The sequence below is a fragment of the Pipra filicauda genome, unplaced genomic scaffold (genome assembly GCF_003945595.2).
Source record: "Pipra filicauda isolate LSUMZ 115617 unplaced genomic scaffold, ASM394559v2 scaffold40_size4127951_pilon, whole genome shotgun sequence".
Classification (NCBI taxonomy): domain Eukaryota; kingdom Metazoa; phylum Chordata; class Aves; order Passeriformes; family Pipridae; genus Pipra; species Pipra filicauda.
In genome coordinates, this window is record NW_024104543.1 from 322679 (window position 1) to 340884 (window position 18206).

Genomic DNA, 18206 nt, shown 5'->3' on the forward strand with positions numbered 1-18206 from the left:
GTACAGTAGAAGGTTTTCCTCTGATTTTGACAGGATGCATTGTTGGGTTTTGTTGTTGTTTGGTTTGGTTTTGTTCCTTTTGTTTTTTTCTTGTAATGGAAAAGATAAAAATCAGTTATTGTTAAATTAATGTAAGTATTCAGGAATAGCTGGGTATTTTCCTATGCAAACGCTTGGTCATCTCAAATTTATAACTAATTTCATGGAATTGTCTTTTAAGGAAATCTAACATAAAAACCACTAGCTTTTCCAGTCTTACGTATCACTCCGAAGCCTTACATATTAGGTACCGAATGACCAAGTAAAAGGTGATTAAAAGTGCATGAGTTAGTATACTCAGTAGATTATGAAGCTGCTTTCAAAGCAATATGCCTAAAGTATCTAATTATCTGTGCACTCAGATCTAAAAATGTGTAAATTCAGTAAAAATTGAAATAGATTCGCTTCATAATGGTGAGTTATCATTGAGATCTTACTGTGTTTGCAGTATTCACTGAAAATGACTTTTCCTAAGTGTTTGAACTTTATTAGTAACTGAAATCCAACTAGGTCTTGAATAACTGCTGGCAGCAAGCACCTGGTTAGGATTTTGTCTGTTTTTTTCCCTCCCTGCTTCCCTTCTCCAAAATACTAAAATCAGCCAGAATAGTCTAAACTTGATTGAACTGTAAGTAATGTGTTTAATAGGAAGAGGTAAAATAGATTATTTTAATAAGTGGACTAAGGGAGAATTAGATGTGGAAATCAAGTATTGGATGACCTTAAATATTTAAAATTGTGTGATGAGGCAAAAACTAGTGATAGATTATATTCTCCAGTGAGGACTTGCATTTTAGTGTCTTGTATGTGAGCTCTGTGGTTTTTGAGTTTTGTCAGTTTGGGGTTTTTTAAAGCTACATGGGAGTTGCCAGTCTTGGTTCACTGCGTATTATCATAGCTGCTGGATATACACGTTATAGAGCTGAATCATGTGTTTAGCTGGTGGAAGACAGTTTTTAACCTAGGTTTTTTAGGGAAATAATTCTTTGACACTACTAGTTCCTGATAAAATTTGTTTTATCTATTATTTTGTTTAGAGATACTAGCTTGTTATTGACATCTGAGATTGCACTATATAATGTGAAGATTGCAATAGTTGGTTTTACTGTGGTTTTTTTATATGCAGTAGAAATTTGACATTTCAGCTTTTTTCAATGATCTTACACACTACATCAGTCCACTTCAGTAGATCCTCAGCTAATCTCCTGCTTGCCCTTAGCCACTGTGTTCTTTTCCTGCCTCTTGCCTTCTCCCTCTAGGGTAAGGACCTGGTCTTTGAAGTGATTCTGCTATGTACTACATGTCAGGGAAGTGTAATTGTTTTTTAAATATGGTTACTGTGTGCAGCTCATTGTACACTGTAATTAAATGTATTTTTAGTTGAACTCTGAATCTTTGCAGCACACCTAATTCACTTTGGGTTTTTTTGTTTGGTTTAGTTTTAAGAAAACCTTTGATTGAAGCAGTTAAAAATTACTGCTAGAGAGTTTTTTGTTAGAATTTAGTATTCCTGCCCATGTGCCAGCCATAGCAAGGGTGCATCTTTACGCTTTCTTTAGCCAGTAAAGAAGTTCAACTTTTTAATACTAAATGTTTTAAATAATGATCAGTTTGACACTATACAGTTATGTGCATGTTGTGGGGGGGGGGGGGTTTGTTTGGGTTTCTTTTCCTAATCCTGCCCTAGGTAGATGAGAATAGAAGGTGGAAAACTTAATCTGGAGGACGATGAGAGCTGGTTAAGTGATTATGCAACGGCCTTTATGATGAGCTGCTTTAGAGTTCAGCCCAAACCAGACATTCTAAGTTATTTTACTTGAAAATATTCTGTGGGGGTGTACAAACCCCTGACCAACCAGCAGAGTCGTGTCCTGAGCATGTTTCCCCTTCACCTTTCCCCAAAAAGAGAATCGTATGAAGTCTTGCGCTGCCGGCTGCCTCTCCAGGCCTGTTTTCCTGACAGAGCAATGAGAAGCATCTGATCTTTTCCTAAAATCTATCAAGTTTACTCCTGCATAGTTGCCTCCATTACTTTTAATGAATGTTCAGAGCCAGCATAAAATGTGGGCATTAATTGGTGTTATTCCTTTAAGTGTCTCTGGTCATTAAATAATTGAAAGTGTCCATTCAAATTGTTGTTGGCCTTCAGAAAGCCCAAAAGCAATGCAGCTGCTTGCAGTTAACTCACAAGCTATTAAACAGTTAATTAATACAACAGGTAATTATTTTTTAAATGTTTATGTCGCAAGGTCATGAGATTTTGATCTTTTAAAACACTCCTATCAAAGGTTAAACTAATCAAGGTCATATAATTGCTCTATTGCTCAGATAAACTGATAAAGGAAACTCTTGATTTACAGTGTCTGTGTATTCAGTGAGAACCACCTTCAGATGCTAAAATGAACTAAGTTTACCATATCTGTTTTGTAATTTGCTTTATAAATAAAGATTGATGCTTTAGTTTGGTGGTGTCTGAATCATTTCATGGTGTCTTTAACAAAGATCTATATTCTAACATCAGAATGTGCAAAAGGCAGTTCCTATGGGACTAGAAAGTGATTGCAAGGTAAAAAAAAGGAGGTGAGTAGAAAGAGAATTCCTGCTACTGGAGAAAAATCACCATGTTAGAAACAGATACTTTCTTGTTTTATGGAAGCAGAACAGAGGGCTCCACAGCAGTATTCAAGTGTGTTCATCACTTGAGGTTTTCTTGCTTTCAGTAATAAGCCCCTTCAAAAAGTTCTTCTGTCCTTTTAAAATGCTGAAGTAGTTAAGTGGTGATTTAACAGTTCTATCTGTTGTTACTTGCTCAGCATGAGCTACTATAATGAAACTGCTCAAATTATGTTGTTCCATTAATTTTTGTCTAAACTGAAAATAATTTGAAGACCTCCTATTGTCCTGAAAATTCAAGCTGAAAAGAACATCTAGTGGTTTGGCTTTTAACTATCCTGCCAACACATCCCCATGGAGAAATCTGTGATACAGTAATTTTGCAATTGAAAGAAGGACATCTGAAGAAGTGCTGAACTAGGATTTCAGAGATAATTTTAATGCAAAATGCTATATAGAACCGGAGCTGTAAGAGGAGCAGGTACAAGGCAAGAGGAAGGAAGAGGCTAGGCCTCTATGTGACCAGGAGAAACAGAAGCAGCTTTATTTGCCTTTTGGTCAGTGGGTGGTAAATAAACTCCCAGCTGGCCCACCCAAGTATGAAGATGAGGCACTTGCCACGTTAGTAATATGAAGCACTATGTCTGGTAAAAGGTGTGTTGGCTCAAAAGGCAACTGGACAAACTGATCAAGAAAATTTAATAGTCTTAACTAACAGAGACCTCGCTTCCTTTTCAGAGTTACTGAGCTGCAAATTGTCTAAAGCCATAATATTCCAGTGCAGTATCTGTCTTTGCAGTATCCTGTCCTTGCTTTTGTTCCTCAGCAGCCACTAATGGCTCACGTTCTGGCCCTAGGGCTGCGCACACAACTCTGGTCTGGCTCACAACAGCCATTCTGTTACCTCCTGCTCTAACTAAGGGGAGAACTGTTGCCCTTCCTACCAGGTTCTATTTAAAAAAGGCAACTTTCTTAGGATCCTTAGCATTTGCTTTCATCTTGCTATTGTTTTCTAAAGTCTTACCTGGAATTCCAGTAAATCACTCTTGCTTTTTTTCATTCATTCATACGTCCTTCTAGAGGTGACTAACTCATTTTATGTTACTGTTCTCCAGATCTTTAACGTGCAAAAGGTTGGCTATTTCACCAAGGACAGTGATCTTCCAATGCCCTCCATGGCACTTCCCCTGCTGAGAAAGGATATAGGCCAGCCATATTAGCCCTCCCTCTCTCCCAAGAACACCTCCCATGTGGAGCTGTCTTCACCCACCAGGAACTGTACCCAACTTCTCTCACCTCCAGTTCTATGAAACTAGATCATCCCATTACTCACAAGTAGCTTGAATGACTTAAGTTACTGATTTGTGTCCTAGAAAGCTTTACTATAGTAGTTAACACAAAGAATTATGGATTCTAGGATAATTTAATGTTTGTGCAGGGAACAAAGGAAACAGAAGTTGACTACTCTTATCCCGTTTGTGTCTATAGGTGCTGGCTTTACTGTATGAAGACCTCAAAAAAAAAACTGAGGTGGGAAAGGGAAGTTCCTTCTCCTTGCCCCATATGTATTTAAAACAAAATATAGTTGCCACATAGGTTAACTAGTTTTACCTAATTAACACCTCACATTTTCATTCCTCACTAGAATAATATTCAACAAGTTCAAAACTTTTTTTTTAATTGTATGAAATGGTAGCTGACATGCTTCATTTTCAGTGAAGGAAGGAAAACTACTGCCAAAACCTCGCTGCTGAGAGCAGCACTGCAAATAGTCATGGTCTAGTATGACAGAACAGGAACTCACACGCTTGTAGCTGAGCTTTTCCTAATAGTTAAGAATATCACAGTTGGTGCATGAACAAAAATGTTCTACCACACCAGAGGTGAACAGAGCTGACCAGGGAGTTACTACAGCAAACACATTTCAGGACAACACTACAGAGGTACTGCAGCTCCAGGGAGTAGTAAAAGCAGACATGATCTAATAAGAAACCTTCACATAACAGCTAGAGATGTTTAAAACTGAAAAATGCCTTCACATTTTACTGTGATTTACCTTTATAGCAGCTTTTTTCTCCACAAGCCCTGGTTCAGAGCTGTACAGCTTTATTCCATTAAGTGAGGTTAGCATAATGTTATTAACAGAAATGCAAGCAACAGAATATGATGATTATTTCCAAGGCTCAAAAGTTTTAATAGCAGAAAGAATCATCTCCAGTGATAATGCAGTTTTTATTTATGTTAACAGCTTTTTACAATGTATACTCAATAATGCTAGAAGCAGTTTAGGTGGATCCCTTTTTCCACATGAAGATATCAGTTTGAGAAGGCAATACAAAATGAGTTAATAGCCAGAAATCTCATTATATAAATACATTAGAAATCAAATGCTTTCTACAAAGATATATATATCCCTGAATACAGTCACCTCTTTGATAATCATGGAATTTCAAATTTAATTGTAGGCCAGACTATTTTCCTATCCCTGAGCTGTCAAGAAAGTCCATGAGGTGCAAAATGGGTTTATATAAAATACTATCTTTTATTTCAATTGTAGCATTTTCATATTTGGTATGAATTTGGTATGAATTTGGTATGATTCCATATAAGTATCTGGAATCTTACTAGTCACTTTCATTCTATTTTTAGTCTGCTTTGATCTGTCCATGTTCCTATTTTAAAAAGCTTTCCATGTTACATTTTTAGAAGTGTATTTTAATATTTAATTAATATGTGTACATATGTATATTAAAAATAGCTTAATTATGTGACTAAGGAAAATGCAGAATTGGTCTTAACAGCGTAATTCCAGTCACTTTAACAAAAGAAATCAACTTTTTATAATCCATGGGGAATCCTCTCCTCAAGTACTAAAATACTCAGTCCTCTCCTAAAATAGTCAAAGTAGCTAAGAGTCTTCCTATGAATAAAAATGGAATGGTTTGTCATCACAGAGTTCACTGTAAGAAAGCATTTGCAAGTGCAAATACATTTGCAAGATTATTATTTTGCTCAGGAATCACTGAAATCAAAAAACAACCTAGAAAATGTCTTGCAGTATTTATTTGACTAAATACTAATGCCGAGAAGACTTTCTGAAATATAGTCACATTCACTAACACTACCAGACCATTCATGCTCATATGGACTCTCAAGTTAAATCCTAAATAGAAGTTTGTTCTAAGTGGGTAATGCTATTGTCTTTTCCCAAAAAGACAACACTAAGCCCCATTTATAGCTATTATATGGTTTTGTCTTCAGTAGAAGAACGTCTAGTACACCTGATCAAGAAAGCAATTTGCAGAAAAAAAACATTCTGCCCTGTTACAAAGTCTGCCCTTTGTAGAAGACATACTTGAAACTTGGAAATAAAAAGAATCAAATCGATTCCAATATGGAAGTGCATTTAAAAAGCTGTGGAGAAGATGATGCAATTTGTTAACACAGAAGAAGTTCTCATGTGAAGGGCCCAGTGGCTAAGGATATGTGAAAGGGCTGCTCAGTTAACCAAAAGAGGACAGGCCAACAGCACAATCTAACTTGTGTCCAGAAAGTTCTGGAAAGCAGAAAAGCTGATAATGCCACATTAATTGCTAATTAAATATTTGCTACTGGTGTCTACTCCATTACAAAAACATTTGTGTATCAGAAGAAACACATGTCAAGTTTTAATCTCTTGGAGATGCTGTTGGAGCTGCAAGAGAACAGACAGAAATATAAATGACTGATACTGTAACCACACGTGAGGACACACAACACACACACTCAAAAAAAGCCATTTATCTGAAAGACTACATACCATCTTTATGTCTGGCCTTCTGTTTTTTTTGTCATTCAGACACAGATCAGCAATTGAATACATTTTATGAACTGAAGGTACATCCCAGTCACTCATCTTTTCATCAACATAATCCTCAATAGTTGCTTCCTCATCCTCAATTTCATCTTTTATACTTAACTACAAGAGAGTTTGAAGCAATGAGCAGATAACATTGTAAGGATCTGAACAGCCTTTAAAAATATAAATGAACTATAAATTTTTATTTATTACTTATTTTATTGTACATTATTTTAAGTAACATCATAAAGCAATTTTCTTTAAGTTGCATTATACAGATTTAATTTTTTCCCACTTCAAGACTCAGTTTCCTAGTGTTGGCTGTTTTTTAAGCAAAGCATGATCAACATAAACTATTTATGTTTACCCACAAATATGAAAGCTTAAGTTTGTATAATTTTTCCTTTTTTTGTCACTTTTATAAAGCTTCTTTCTCTAATGCCTTCTGTTTCTAGTCTCTGTGGCTGCTGTAGCTATTCTAAAAGGAAACTTCTAGACTGAAATCAAATTTTAAATCTCACAGGTTTAGTCCAAAAGTCTCCAGTTCCAACACACTTGAAATGTGGTATCTGTAGTAACACATACTTCATTTGCACTTCCTTGAACAGTAAGAAGTAAGAGGCAACAAGTAGAGGGAGGTCGCGCCTTCCTCTATGAGTCAGTCTGAAATTGCTGACCAACATTCAACTACCTCAAAATTTTCAGAGCTGGGGATGCCATATGATCTTACACTGACCATTCTCTTTATGCTGCCAAAAGTACTTCACAAAGATAAACTGTACTAGTCAAATCATACTCCATATTCCTTTTTAGATCCTATCTCTGAAAAAGCCTGCTTCAAAAAAACTGAGTTCTCCAAGGTCTTTACAAGCTCAACAGGATAACTATTATGCTACTCCAAAAGATATAGCTTAGAAAGACAAAAAAAATCTATTAATAATACACAGGTATTCCTAAAGCTGTGGAAGAAAGTGATCTGCTATCAAACAGTATGGAACATACGAATCCAGACCTCAATGCTATTTCAAACTTAGTAAATAAATTAATCTTTATGTAAAAAGTATTTTAGGAAAACCTTGGATTAAAGAGTTCAGAACATAATTTTAAACTACATAAAAGACTAAATTATGAAGAGCCTTGTAAGATTTTTAATTCAAGAGAGTGAGCTGAGACATTAGTTTCCTAAGTAGTAAAAAAGAAGAGGAAATTCAACCCACCCATCACTCTGCAAAAAAACCCTTACATTTCAAACTTCACTAACTAGGGTTAAAAACACAAAGTATTTGCAAATTATTAGTAAAACTGAAGAAAATGGAAACTGATATAGAACCACTGAGGTGAATAGTTCAATATGTTCCAGGGAATGAGGAATTATCAAGGTATCTGGGAGTAGGCTAATAAAGCACAACGGTATTACAATAAGAACCAGTACCAAACCAAACAATTCCAGTATCAAATTGGAAGATGACAGCCTCGAGGGGTGAACAATCTACCAGCCAAGAGATAAAAGTTTCAGACTCACCTCTAAGACAAACAGATTATTGACATAAGTGCTGCTTTCACAACTACATATTTTGATGACTAATTTGATTGTCTCAGAACCTGTTAACTGACTGATTTCACATAAAGTAATTCTGGAGCAGGAGGAGGGGAGGAGAAGGCAAAAAGAACATACCAGTAACTGTGGCTCTCGGTTTTCATCTACTGGAGGAAGACCCGTTATTATTTCCAGTAAGACCTAGGAGAAAAAAAAAGCCGAAGAGAAAATGAAGCATAGAATAATCCTCAGCACATATACCATTTCCAAGAAGTAGCATGACCCTCAGACTTTCAAACAAACGCTCCCAGGATCTGTATTTGTCCAAAGATACAGTCATCTGTATAACTAATTGATGTTGCTGTTGTTGCTACCTTTATTTTTAATGACCGTTATTAGCAGTGTGGCTTACGAATTTCAACGCAAGTTTTTCTCACTCTATATGATGTTCCTTCAAAGCAAGGCAAAAGGATTTCCAAACTATTCAGACACAGTGTCTGGCCTATCTTCTCATGAAACTAAATGCCATGAAGGAAGTGGTCAAGAGTCATTAGGCTCTTGGATCTATTGGATTCATTATCTTATGGATATCCATTAATTCATGTAATGGATTCATTATTCTGCCAAATATTAAGTTCATGTCTTTTTTGTACTCACGTCTAAGGCAAATCCCACACAGACATTGTACTTTTGGTGCTGAAATATAGTAAAACACATTAATTTTGAACCATTTTCTTGATTTTCTTTTTCAGCCTGAGTTACACTTTCGTGCAATACTAGGCAAGCAGAAACAACGTTCCACATCACTTCAAACTACATTTAGCAACAACTTGGAATATTATTTTACTCTGGTCTTTCACATAGAAAAATCAACACATTCAAATGATTTTAAAACAATCAAAGTTTAGAAACACTATCTTAAGAAAACATCTATTGGGAAAAAGGAGAAGTATAGCCCAGAGTAGATTTTTTAATTTCAGATATTCTTGATTTTGTACGCTTTTATAATTTACAAAAAAAGTCATATACTGCTTTCCACATTCTACTTACTACTCCAAAACTGAAGATATCAGATTTAGGTGTTATCTCTCCTCGCAGAGCTTCAGGCGCCATATAGGCTGCTGTTCCGACAATTCTTTCAGTCATGATTGTCTGTGTGAATGTTACAGATGCTCTTGCAAGGCCAAAGTCAGAAATTTTGGGTATGTATGTATCAGTTAATAAGATATTTGCACTGGGGGAGAAGGGAGGGGAAAAAAAAGAAAAGAGAATTTTCCAAACCAGTACAATAATTACGTTTTGTAACAGACTAATATCTCTTTAGTAACCAAATGCAAACCTGCTATTTTGACTGCCTTGAAAGCTATTTATACATAATTCATATAGCAAATTATGTATGAGTAGTTTTGTTAGAAATTGCTCAATTTCAAAATCGATTTCTCTAAGTAAATCAAGAACTGACGGCCAAGATCCATCCATATTTTTTATTGTGTGTGCACGCATTCACACATAAAAACCCCCACTTTCTTATAAGAGTCCGATATGTTGCACTTATGTTTTGGCTTTAGGAAGGACAATAGAGAACACTTAGCTCTGATCAACTTGTACCAGATCACAGCATGATTCTTATAGTCTAAATCTCTGCTCAGAACTAACAAAAGCAGCTTTTTATACCTATTATCTAATACTATGTCAACCATTACAAATTCACGTGCCAGAGGAATACTAATACTCTTATTCTTGCCTTGGAAGAAAACCAGAACACTTATTACCGCTAGAATAATATATGTGTTGTGTTTCCGCTTGATCTCCAGCTTTTACTTTCCGTAAAAAAAAAACCAATCCTGACAAACGAGGCTCACCTCAGAGACCTTAACGCTTTCATAAAATACTCAGTGGGATGAATTACAGCATAAATCTACTGGGTTTTAAACTTGTAGCACTTGGAACCATTTTAAAGTCACTTAATATTTCTGTAATCCTCATTTTCTGATCCCCTTAATGGAACTGTAAGAAAACCACATAGCCTGATACAATACATAACACTTACTAAAAACTTATATTTCTAACTTCCCCTTGCTCACCAAACCTTAACCAAATTAACACAGCTGTAAGTTAGAACAGATCACTTGGTGTTAGAACTGCTGTAAATAATGCTAAATATAAGACCACTACAAAAGGCCAAACACTAGTCAAGGCATCATCCACCAACTGGTTTCATATTTAAAGCTCAGCTTCTAAAAGGAAGAAATCTGAGCTTCTTTTCAAGTTGAGTCAAGTCCAAGAGTGGTCATTTTTTGGATACATCATAAAGAGCACAACAGAAGCAAGTTTTTCTGCAACTGTCAAGCTTCAAGAGAGAAACGAACTATTCCTTTGGCATAACCAAGTGAAAAAAAACTATGAACAACTGTGAGAACACCCATTCAATCATGTACCCTCTAGCCTACAAAAGCTGTTCTAGTGCCTGTGTGGTTATGAATGGTCTCTACATGTCACAGCAAAATACAGACTGAAGTTAATCTTCTTAGATGTCTCTTCATTTAAGTTTTACCTGTAAGTGGCAGCACTATTAACAACACCAATTGAATTTACTGAACTATTCACACTACAAGTTGCAAAATGGAATCCAAACAAAAAACAAAACAAAACCCAATTCTGTAATATGATCAACTCACAGCAGTTAGAAGGGCAGAAGTAGCGTAGGGTAAAAAAGAGCACCCCTTCCAGTCATTACACTTCTCCAGAGGCTTAAGCAGGGAAGAAAGAAGAAACATTGTCAATGCAGCAAGCACATACATGAGGCAGCTGAAGAAAAGGCTTGTTACTCACAAGCTGCAAGGTGCCAAAACTGAAGATGCCTATATTTAGCAGAGGTGCCAGAAGCCAGAAAGCTGTTGAAACATTCATCCATGACACCCAATCAGTCAGCTGCTGCTTCTTAACCCTCAAAAGGAGTAAGGCATTTGGGGCTTTTCTTCAAAGACTTGGACTAATTTTTAAAAAGACCAATACAATGAACTGTAGCAAGAAAGGGGAAACAAACAAGCAGACAACAACCCCTTCACCCCCTAAAAAAAACTCCCCAAAAAACCCAACCAAAAAAAACAACCAGAAAACACAACCAAACTCTACAACAAAACGCTCCCTTTTCTGAGCTCTGATACCCCCTAGAAAAAAATTCTAGTATAACAAACAGTGAACATTATCATTGAAGAATTCTGAACTTCATAAACCTGACTGAAGCAATTTTACTGTCTTCATAAAAATTAGGAGTAAATCAAAGGAGACTGACACTGAAAAAATATTCTAGGAAAAGGAAAAAAAAGTGTGGGTTTTCATCTGAAAAATTCCCTATTTAAAAATTCATTGTTTTCCAACAGCAGCTTATTCATTAGCAGCATGTTCTTGCAGCACTCAAACAACTATCTGATAGTAACAGATTACGATACAAATTACAATTTACATTACATTTTACAAATTACAATTTACATTACATTTTACAAATTATAATACAAATTACAATTACAATGCAAAATCTCATGGCTGGAAAGCTGTCCAGTGGCTAAGGGAGCTGGGGTTGTTTAGCCTGGAGAAAAGGAGGCTCAGGGGAGACCTTATCACTCTACAGCTACCTGACAGGAAGTTTAGCACAGTGGAGCTCAGTCTCTTCTGCCAAGTAACAAGTATTTGGACAAGAGAAAATGGCCTCAAGTTGTGCCATGGGAGATTTAGACTGGATATTAGGAAAAATTTCTTCAACAAAAGGGCGGTCAAGCATTGGAACAGGTTGCCCAGGAAAGTGGTTGAATCACCATCCCTGGAGGTATTTAAGACATGTAGGTGTGGCACTTAGAGACATGGTGTAGTGGTGAACATGGCAGTGCTGTGTTAATGGCTGAACTTGATGATTTGCAAGGTCTTTTCCACCCTAAACAACTCTATGGTTCTAATAGCCTCATAATTATCTATAGAAGTCTGTACTGGTCATGTCCTTGTGGCAAAGACAAGATTATGGTGATGGATGTCACTTGCAGAAAAGATTTGTGCCCTTGACTGAAGCAATGCTTTTTAAAGTTTTTTCTCTCTAAAATTACTTTAATGAGGAAGAAAAAAAAAGAAAAGAAAAAAAGAAAAAGGAAAAAAAGTGAAAATGTAGCCAGCAATAGTCTGCAGCTTTTACCTTTTAATATCTCTGTGAATATGATTATTTTCATGCAAAAAGTTGATGCCATTTGCTGTACCTTGAACAATTTTACATCTTGTATTCCAAGAAATTGGTGGAGTGTCATTCTTGATTAAGAAAAGAGAAAGGCAAGTAAAAAAGTGAAAATTATATATATATATGCAGTCACATAAACCAAAACAAAAAACTTACAAAACCCCCATAACCCAAAATGGACTTTTTGCTATGATTTGTTGTTTTCAATAAATCATTAAAAATACCACTAGTATACCTTTCTTAATTGACTTGGGCAGATATACATGCATTTGTCACATTCTGTTCTTTCCCTGCATTTTGCCGTAGATTAATTCACCAGTTGCAAAAAATGTTCTTGGTTAATATTCGACTCCGACCTTACAAGATCAGCTGCCCTGCAGAGAATCTACCACACCTTCCACTTCACTCTGGCACTGATACCAGAGCCTTTAACGCAAAACAAATAGTTCAAAGCAATCCACAGCTTCTACTAACAATGAGAAGTCAATCTTCCAGTGTCTTTGGATTTACCACTTCTCAGGAGTTTAAGTTTTATTCGTGTCACTAACTAGGCCTTAGAAGTGAGGACACCTACATTTCAAAACCACTTCTTAATCTTGTCAGTGGCCGAGAGAAGAGGATTACAACATCTCACCATTCCATCACCTCCCTCGCCTGCTCAAAATTTAGACAAAGAAGATGACATAAGCAAGAGTCCATGCCCCAAAACACATCCAGTGAAGTCACAAAATGAAGTTATCAGCAAGAACATTCAGCAAGTACATTCCTCACCTATTTGACCTTATCAGAAAAAGATTCTTTCTGATTTATAGATTCTGATTTAGATTTTTTTATTTATACTGTAAATCTGTCTCTTCTTTGTAAAGGACTGTTTAGTATAAAGCAGAGTTTTTGAACTCCTTCAACAAACTAACATGGACACTGATCTACTAGCTTAAGTCTGACTTACTATTGGTATCACTCTGTCTGTCCTTCATAGACAGAGTTGCCTTATCAAACCTAAGCAACTTATTATTTATTAAAAGCCAAGGCTAGAAGATATGCCATTTGATTAAATCAGAATAAAACACTGCATTTACACAAAATAATAATTTTAAAAAAATGTAATTCCCATTTATTTAGAAAGAGGTATGTAAACTATGAGCACTGTGTTATAACCACTATCATTACGACAATGAACAAAGGGCAATTTCACAATCCAGAATCTCAAGAACTAGTGGAGAACATGCCAACATTAGAACTGTGAACAGTACTGCAGCACCCTTTGCACTGCTTCACACAGGCACAGCAAGTCCAACCTCCTGTGCCGCTTCAGGTACTGGTACATGACATTGTATTATCAGACTGATTTGATTTTAATCTATCGAAACCATTTGAATAAAATGTTATTGGAAGAATACTTGTTATCATATTTTCTTCTAAAACACAAGAGCAAGTAGCAAAACATCATTCGGCCATTACAATTCAGTACTGTTTCAGAGACTTTCCACAGATACTTATACTTTAGCAAAGAAGGACAGTTGGAAGCTAGAAAAGATTTTACTTACCAGACAAGCAAGTCTGTCAAGCAATGAACCATTGGGCATGTATTCATACACCAAACAAGGCTGAGCACCATCACTTGAGAAACCAAGTAATTCTACTAGATTTTCATGCTGACACCTAAAGCAAAGGATAAAAAAAAAATAAAAAATCTGTTCATATATGTTCTGAAAGACACTGAACATTTGAGGAAAATACAAAGCAGAGGGAACTTGATTCCCAATTACTTGTTTCAGCTCTACTGCACACAGCCAAGTTTCTGTGGTGATGCTTGAAAACAAACGTAGTCATGCTGTACAAGAAACATTCTCACTTACCATGAAAATCACTAAGTTATCCTAGAAATACAGAAATTGTATAAGACTGTACTCACTTTGCCATCATGTTTATTTCTTGTTCAAATTGCTGCTTCAAGTCCTGAACACTAACATCGACCATCTACAAAAGGAAGTTTTTGATGTTAATATCACTGGACATATCAAAATGCACAGTTGTTAATTAAAAAAAAAAAATGGAATTGTAAACCTTTCTTTAGATGTGTTACATGTAACAACTAGTTAACTGTTTATTCAGCTCAAAAATGAAGTATCAGAACATGACTTTTAATTCTTGGAACACAGCATTATTGGACAAATAGATCCAGTTTCAGCACAGTCACCAACCTACCATTCACTGCATAGTCATTATAAAATTAACTTATTCACACAAACCAATGGTTATGAAGACTAAAATTCTATGGCAATACCTATTTAGCTTGTGAATCTTACCTATATGAATCTGAAATGGAAACATCCTTAGCAACCCTTCCCTTGTGCCACTTCTCAGCAGGGAGAGCACTCTGCTCTTCCTGACAACTTGCCTGAGCCACTCAAAAGGAGCTACAGAGAAGGTGAGAATTGTTCCACACGACTGTGCCAACTCATTCATGGGACTACAGGATAAGGTTCTCAATCCAACTAATATTTAACATGGTGACACTTTTTGAATTATATCATTCTACACTTTCCACAATAAGCAAGATAAGTCTATACTATAAAGTAAACTGTCATTAAAATGAAAAAAAAACAACAGGAAACTCACAGCAACGAGCTTCTTGACAGCCACATTTCTGCCATTGATGTAGCCTTTGAACACGACGCCAAAGCCGCCTTCTCCCAGTTTATTACCTCCAGATGATTCTGGTCGGGCATCAAAATTATTTGTAATGCTTTCCAAGTCATGAAACAAAAAATTATGGAAATCTGAAAGACATATTTGATATTTAGCATAAAGCTCTGATTTCACTTAAGGAACAAGTATATTGAATAGTTTCCTGCTTCGGTTCTATTAAAACAAAAACTTGATACCACACAAATCCTGACACAGTGGAGCTCTACTTCCAGATTCATGATGAAGATACCAGAAAAAAAAAAGGCAGATAAATAACTAGCTATGCATAATTTTCTTCACAACTAGCACTGTAGCAGCCTACTGATTCTATTTCTTGTTCATACTTGTAATACAGGTAATAGAAATTAAACATGCTGCAGATCACAGAGAGAGCAATGCTGCCTTAGATGTAAAAAATACACCTAGACCACATCATGTTTCTGGCAGTAACACAAAAGTGGATCTTTAGGAAGGAATAGATCAATCATACACTCTCCTAAAATGCCTACTTTAGTCATCTTTTCTCCAACAGTCTTAGTCATTTCTGACATATAAAATCCAGCTTTAAAACATAAGATGCTGAACAGTCTATAAAATAAGCATTGGAAAAGGGCAACAGGATTATGTGTAGCACAAAATAAATTGCAATGTAACTAACAGTCAAGTCTTCCATCACGTTAGGTGACTTGTTGGCAAGCTTAAAGATGCTGTTTCCCATAAATGCACAATAATAGGAATAGTCATCACTCTTATGCATTGCTATAATTTATTTCACATAGGGTGAAGGACAGATCACCAAAAAAAAAAATAGTACTTAATTCTAGCAAAATAATTGCCTACCTGTGTTACTGGACTGTGAACTGCTGGTTTTTTGACTTAAGTGGGAAGGATCTGAATGTTGCTTCTCAGTACCCTGAGCTAAAACAGGCTTTATAGATGCTGCTTCTTTTTCCTGTACAGGTAGTTGTTTCTCATGTATAGGCAAGGTTTCCTGTGAAGAAAGAGGTAATGAAACTTCTTGTGGCATCCTTACAGGTTCTGAAAATGGAATTTAGAAAAAGTGTTAACTACATTAGGAACCAGAAAAAAAACTTGTAATATTAATGCCAGTATTTTTTAAAATTAGGAGACACGTAAACATCATGAGAAGGTTATATTCTGCCACCCTGTGTCAACTTCAGCACTCCTACTGAAACTTGGAACTCATTTAAACTGTTATTACAAGTAATAGAAAGTACATCCACTTTGGGTTATTTTGACCCAATCCTTTCTGATTTTCTAGTTACTATGAAGCTCTTTAGCATCTTAGAAAACTGAGAACACAGTACAAAAATGTACAAGAGTAATAGTTACCTTGAAGCAACAGGCTTGCTGGTGCTAGAAATTGATTTCTAATCAGCAGATCCACAAGATCAGCAACTGTACAGTTTGTTGTTCCCCAGTCAAAAAGCAACTCACATGTAGGACTCTTTCCCATTTGTACAAATGCCTCAAATCTCCTTAAAAGATAAATTAAGACCAACATTAAAAAAAAAGTGACCTGAAGAAAGGAAAGAGATTAAAGGCAAATTACCAAAAAAAAAAAAAACAAAACCCAACCAAAAAAACCACAAAAACTGCCCAAAAAACCCAAACCAAACCCCACATAAAAAAAAATTCTGAATGTACTGTACAAAATCACTAATCTTTTAAAAAAGCAGCTAAAAGCCATAAAAACATTCAAAAACAGGGGAAAATATTACAAAATATGGGGAAAACTAAGGTAAAAGCATGTATATGTGGGTTCAGCATCTTTGTCCGGGACACATAATATAGCAGCACATGGGACTAACAGACAAGAGAATGTCAGCAAGAGACAGTGGGTAAATCAGAGCCAAATCAAATGGAAAAATAATTCAGTGTTTTCTGTCCATTTGGCATTCACACTCCATTTTGAATGTTTTGAGATGGGCATTAAGCAGAAATTGAGATCTAGTATTCTGACTGATTTACTACTATTATAGAAGGACAAACAAAGATTTAATGCTAACATCACTAGAAAAGACTGGAAACCCAAAATGATAGATACAGTATTTAAAACCTCACAATCTCTGAAACAGCTTTGGGATTCCTTCCACAAGCCCTTCAAGTAACAAGGTGTTCATAAAATACTGCAGGCATTACTTCTTAATTAAACTTGTAGACAGCCCTAGGCCTGTCTACTAACATTTGTTGGACATTTTCTTGGGAACTGTGAATTGGGAATTATAGCCCAGTAGTCTCTTGGGCACAATGAGGTCAGTCTTTACTGGTCTGTAGGATACAGTTACACAGCCAGTGCTGTATTGCTAAAAATACATGTCTGTGGCTGTAATTAAGGCTAATTTCCTTAGTCAATTTTTCTTGGGCTTGTCTAAAAACTGAGCTACAGAACAATTAGGAGTAATTACCTTGAGTTCCCTCAGGAAACGGCACTGTAAGATACAAGTACCTTACCTTTATAGCACACAAATTACAGCAAGTTACAGTAATGGGATGGAAAACAGGACGGACACCGGTACGGGATGGACAAGGCAGTTATGTTAAACAGGTAACACACGAGGTTATGTTACATGACTTCTATGTAGGACCTTATATGCATCTGGCTGTATCTGCCTTCACCGGACGGATTTGTTATATCCATGGCGAGCCTCCTCCAGCCCTCCTGCGGGTCGATGTAGTCCGCCAGCCGCCTCACGAGCCCGTAGCTCAGGCAGCGGACGAGCGTAGAAGCTGTCACGGGCTCGCCCATCCTCAGGTCCTGGGGACACGAGTGGCGCCGTCACCTGTCGAGGTGCCACACCCGCGCCCGCCCGACAACGCCCGGCCCCGGCCCCCGGCCCGTCCTCACGGCTTCACAGTCGCCTCCCGGCCCGCCCGCGGCCACTCCCCGCGACGCGGCTCCCGCCCACCATTCCCAGTAGGCGGGAGCCCCCTCCGCCCCGCAGTCGGCGGCAGGAGCCCCCTGGAGTCCCCTCACCGCCCCCGTCGGTTCCCGGCAGCGGCGCCCACACCCCACCCGGGCGCGCCCCGGCACCGCTTCCCCTTTAAGAGGGCGGTGCCATCCCCGGCGGCGCTGACGTCAACGGCGCAGTGAGGGGAACGCGGAAGCGCTCTGTTCCCACGCCGCCTCCCCATAGGCTGTTCGGGGTGCCCCGCCCCTCGGCGCGCACCACATCCGGCAGCAGGGAGGGGGGTTCCTTCCTTTCATCTCTTTCCCCCCGGACCTGTGTGAGTTGGTACCGTCC

General features: G+C 37.3%; 1 protein-coding gene across 1 annotated transcript; it reads right to left on the reverse strand.

Moving 5' to 3' along the window:
* Positions 1 to 4814: 4814 nt before the first annotated feature.
* On the reverse strand, positions 4815 to 18038 carry IRAK4 (interleukin 1 receptor associated kinase 4). The gene is made up of 12 exons (XM_027710831.2): positions 17939 to 18038; positions 17550 to 17719; positions 16294 to 16439; positions 15781 to 15978; positions 14872 to 15032; positions 14165 to 14229; positions 13797 to 13911; positions 12211 to 12320; positions 9078 to 9261; positions 8166 to 8228; positions 6452 to 6610; positions 4815 to 6346 (listed from the first exon to the last, which is right to left on the reverse strand). Exons 2-12 carry the CDS (start codon positions 17708 to 17710, stop codon positions 6314 to 6316), a joined length of 1395 nt encoding a protein of 464 aa, XP_027566632.1. The 5' UTR covers positions 17711 to 17719; positions 17939 to 18038; the 3' UTR covers positions 4815 to 6313.
* Between the last annotated feature and the right edge of the window lie 168 nt (positions 18039 to 18206).

Excerpts from the sequence above, each read along its gene's own strand:
- IRAK4 (XM_027710831.2), bottom strand. The coding sequence starts at position 17,710 with ATGGGCGAGCCCGTGACAGCTTCTACGCTCGTCCGCTGCCTGAGCTAC. Across the intron at positions 13,912-14,164 it reads GAAATAAACATGATGGCAAA|GTGTCAGCATGAAAATCTAG; the intron begins GTGAGTACAGTC and ends CCTTTGCTTTAG. Across the intron at positions 6,611-8,165 it reads ACCGAGAGCCACAGTTACTG|TTAAGTATAAAAGATGAAAT; the intron begins GTATGTTCTTTT and ends ACTCTCTTGTAG.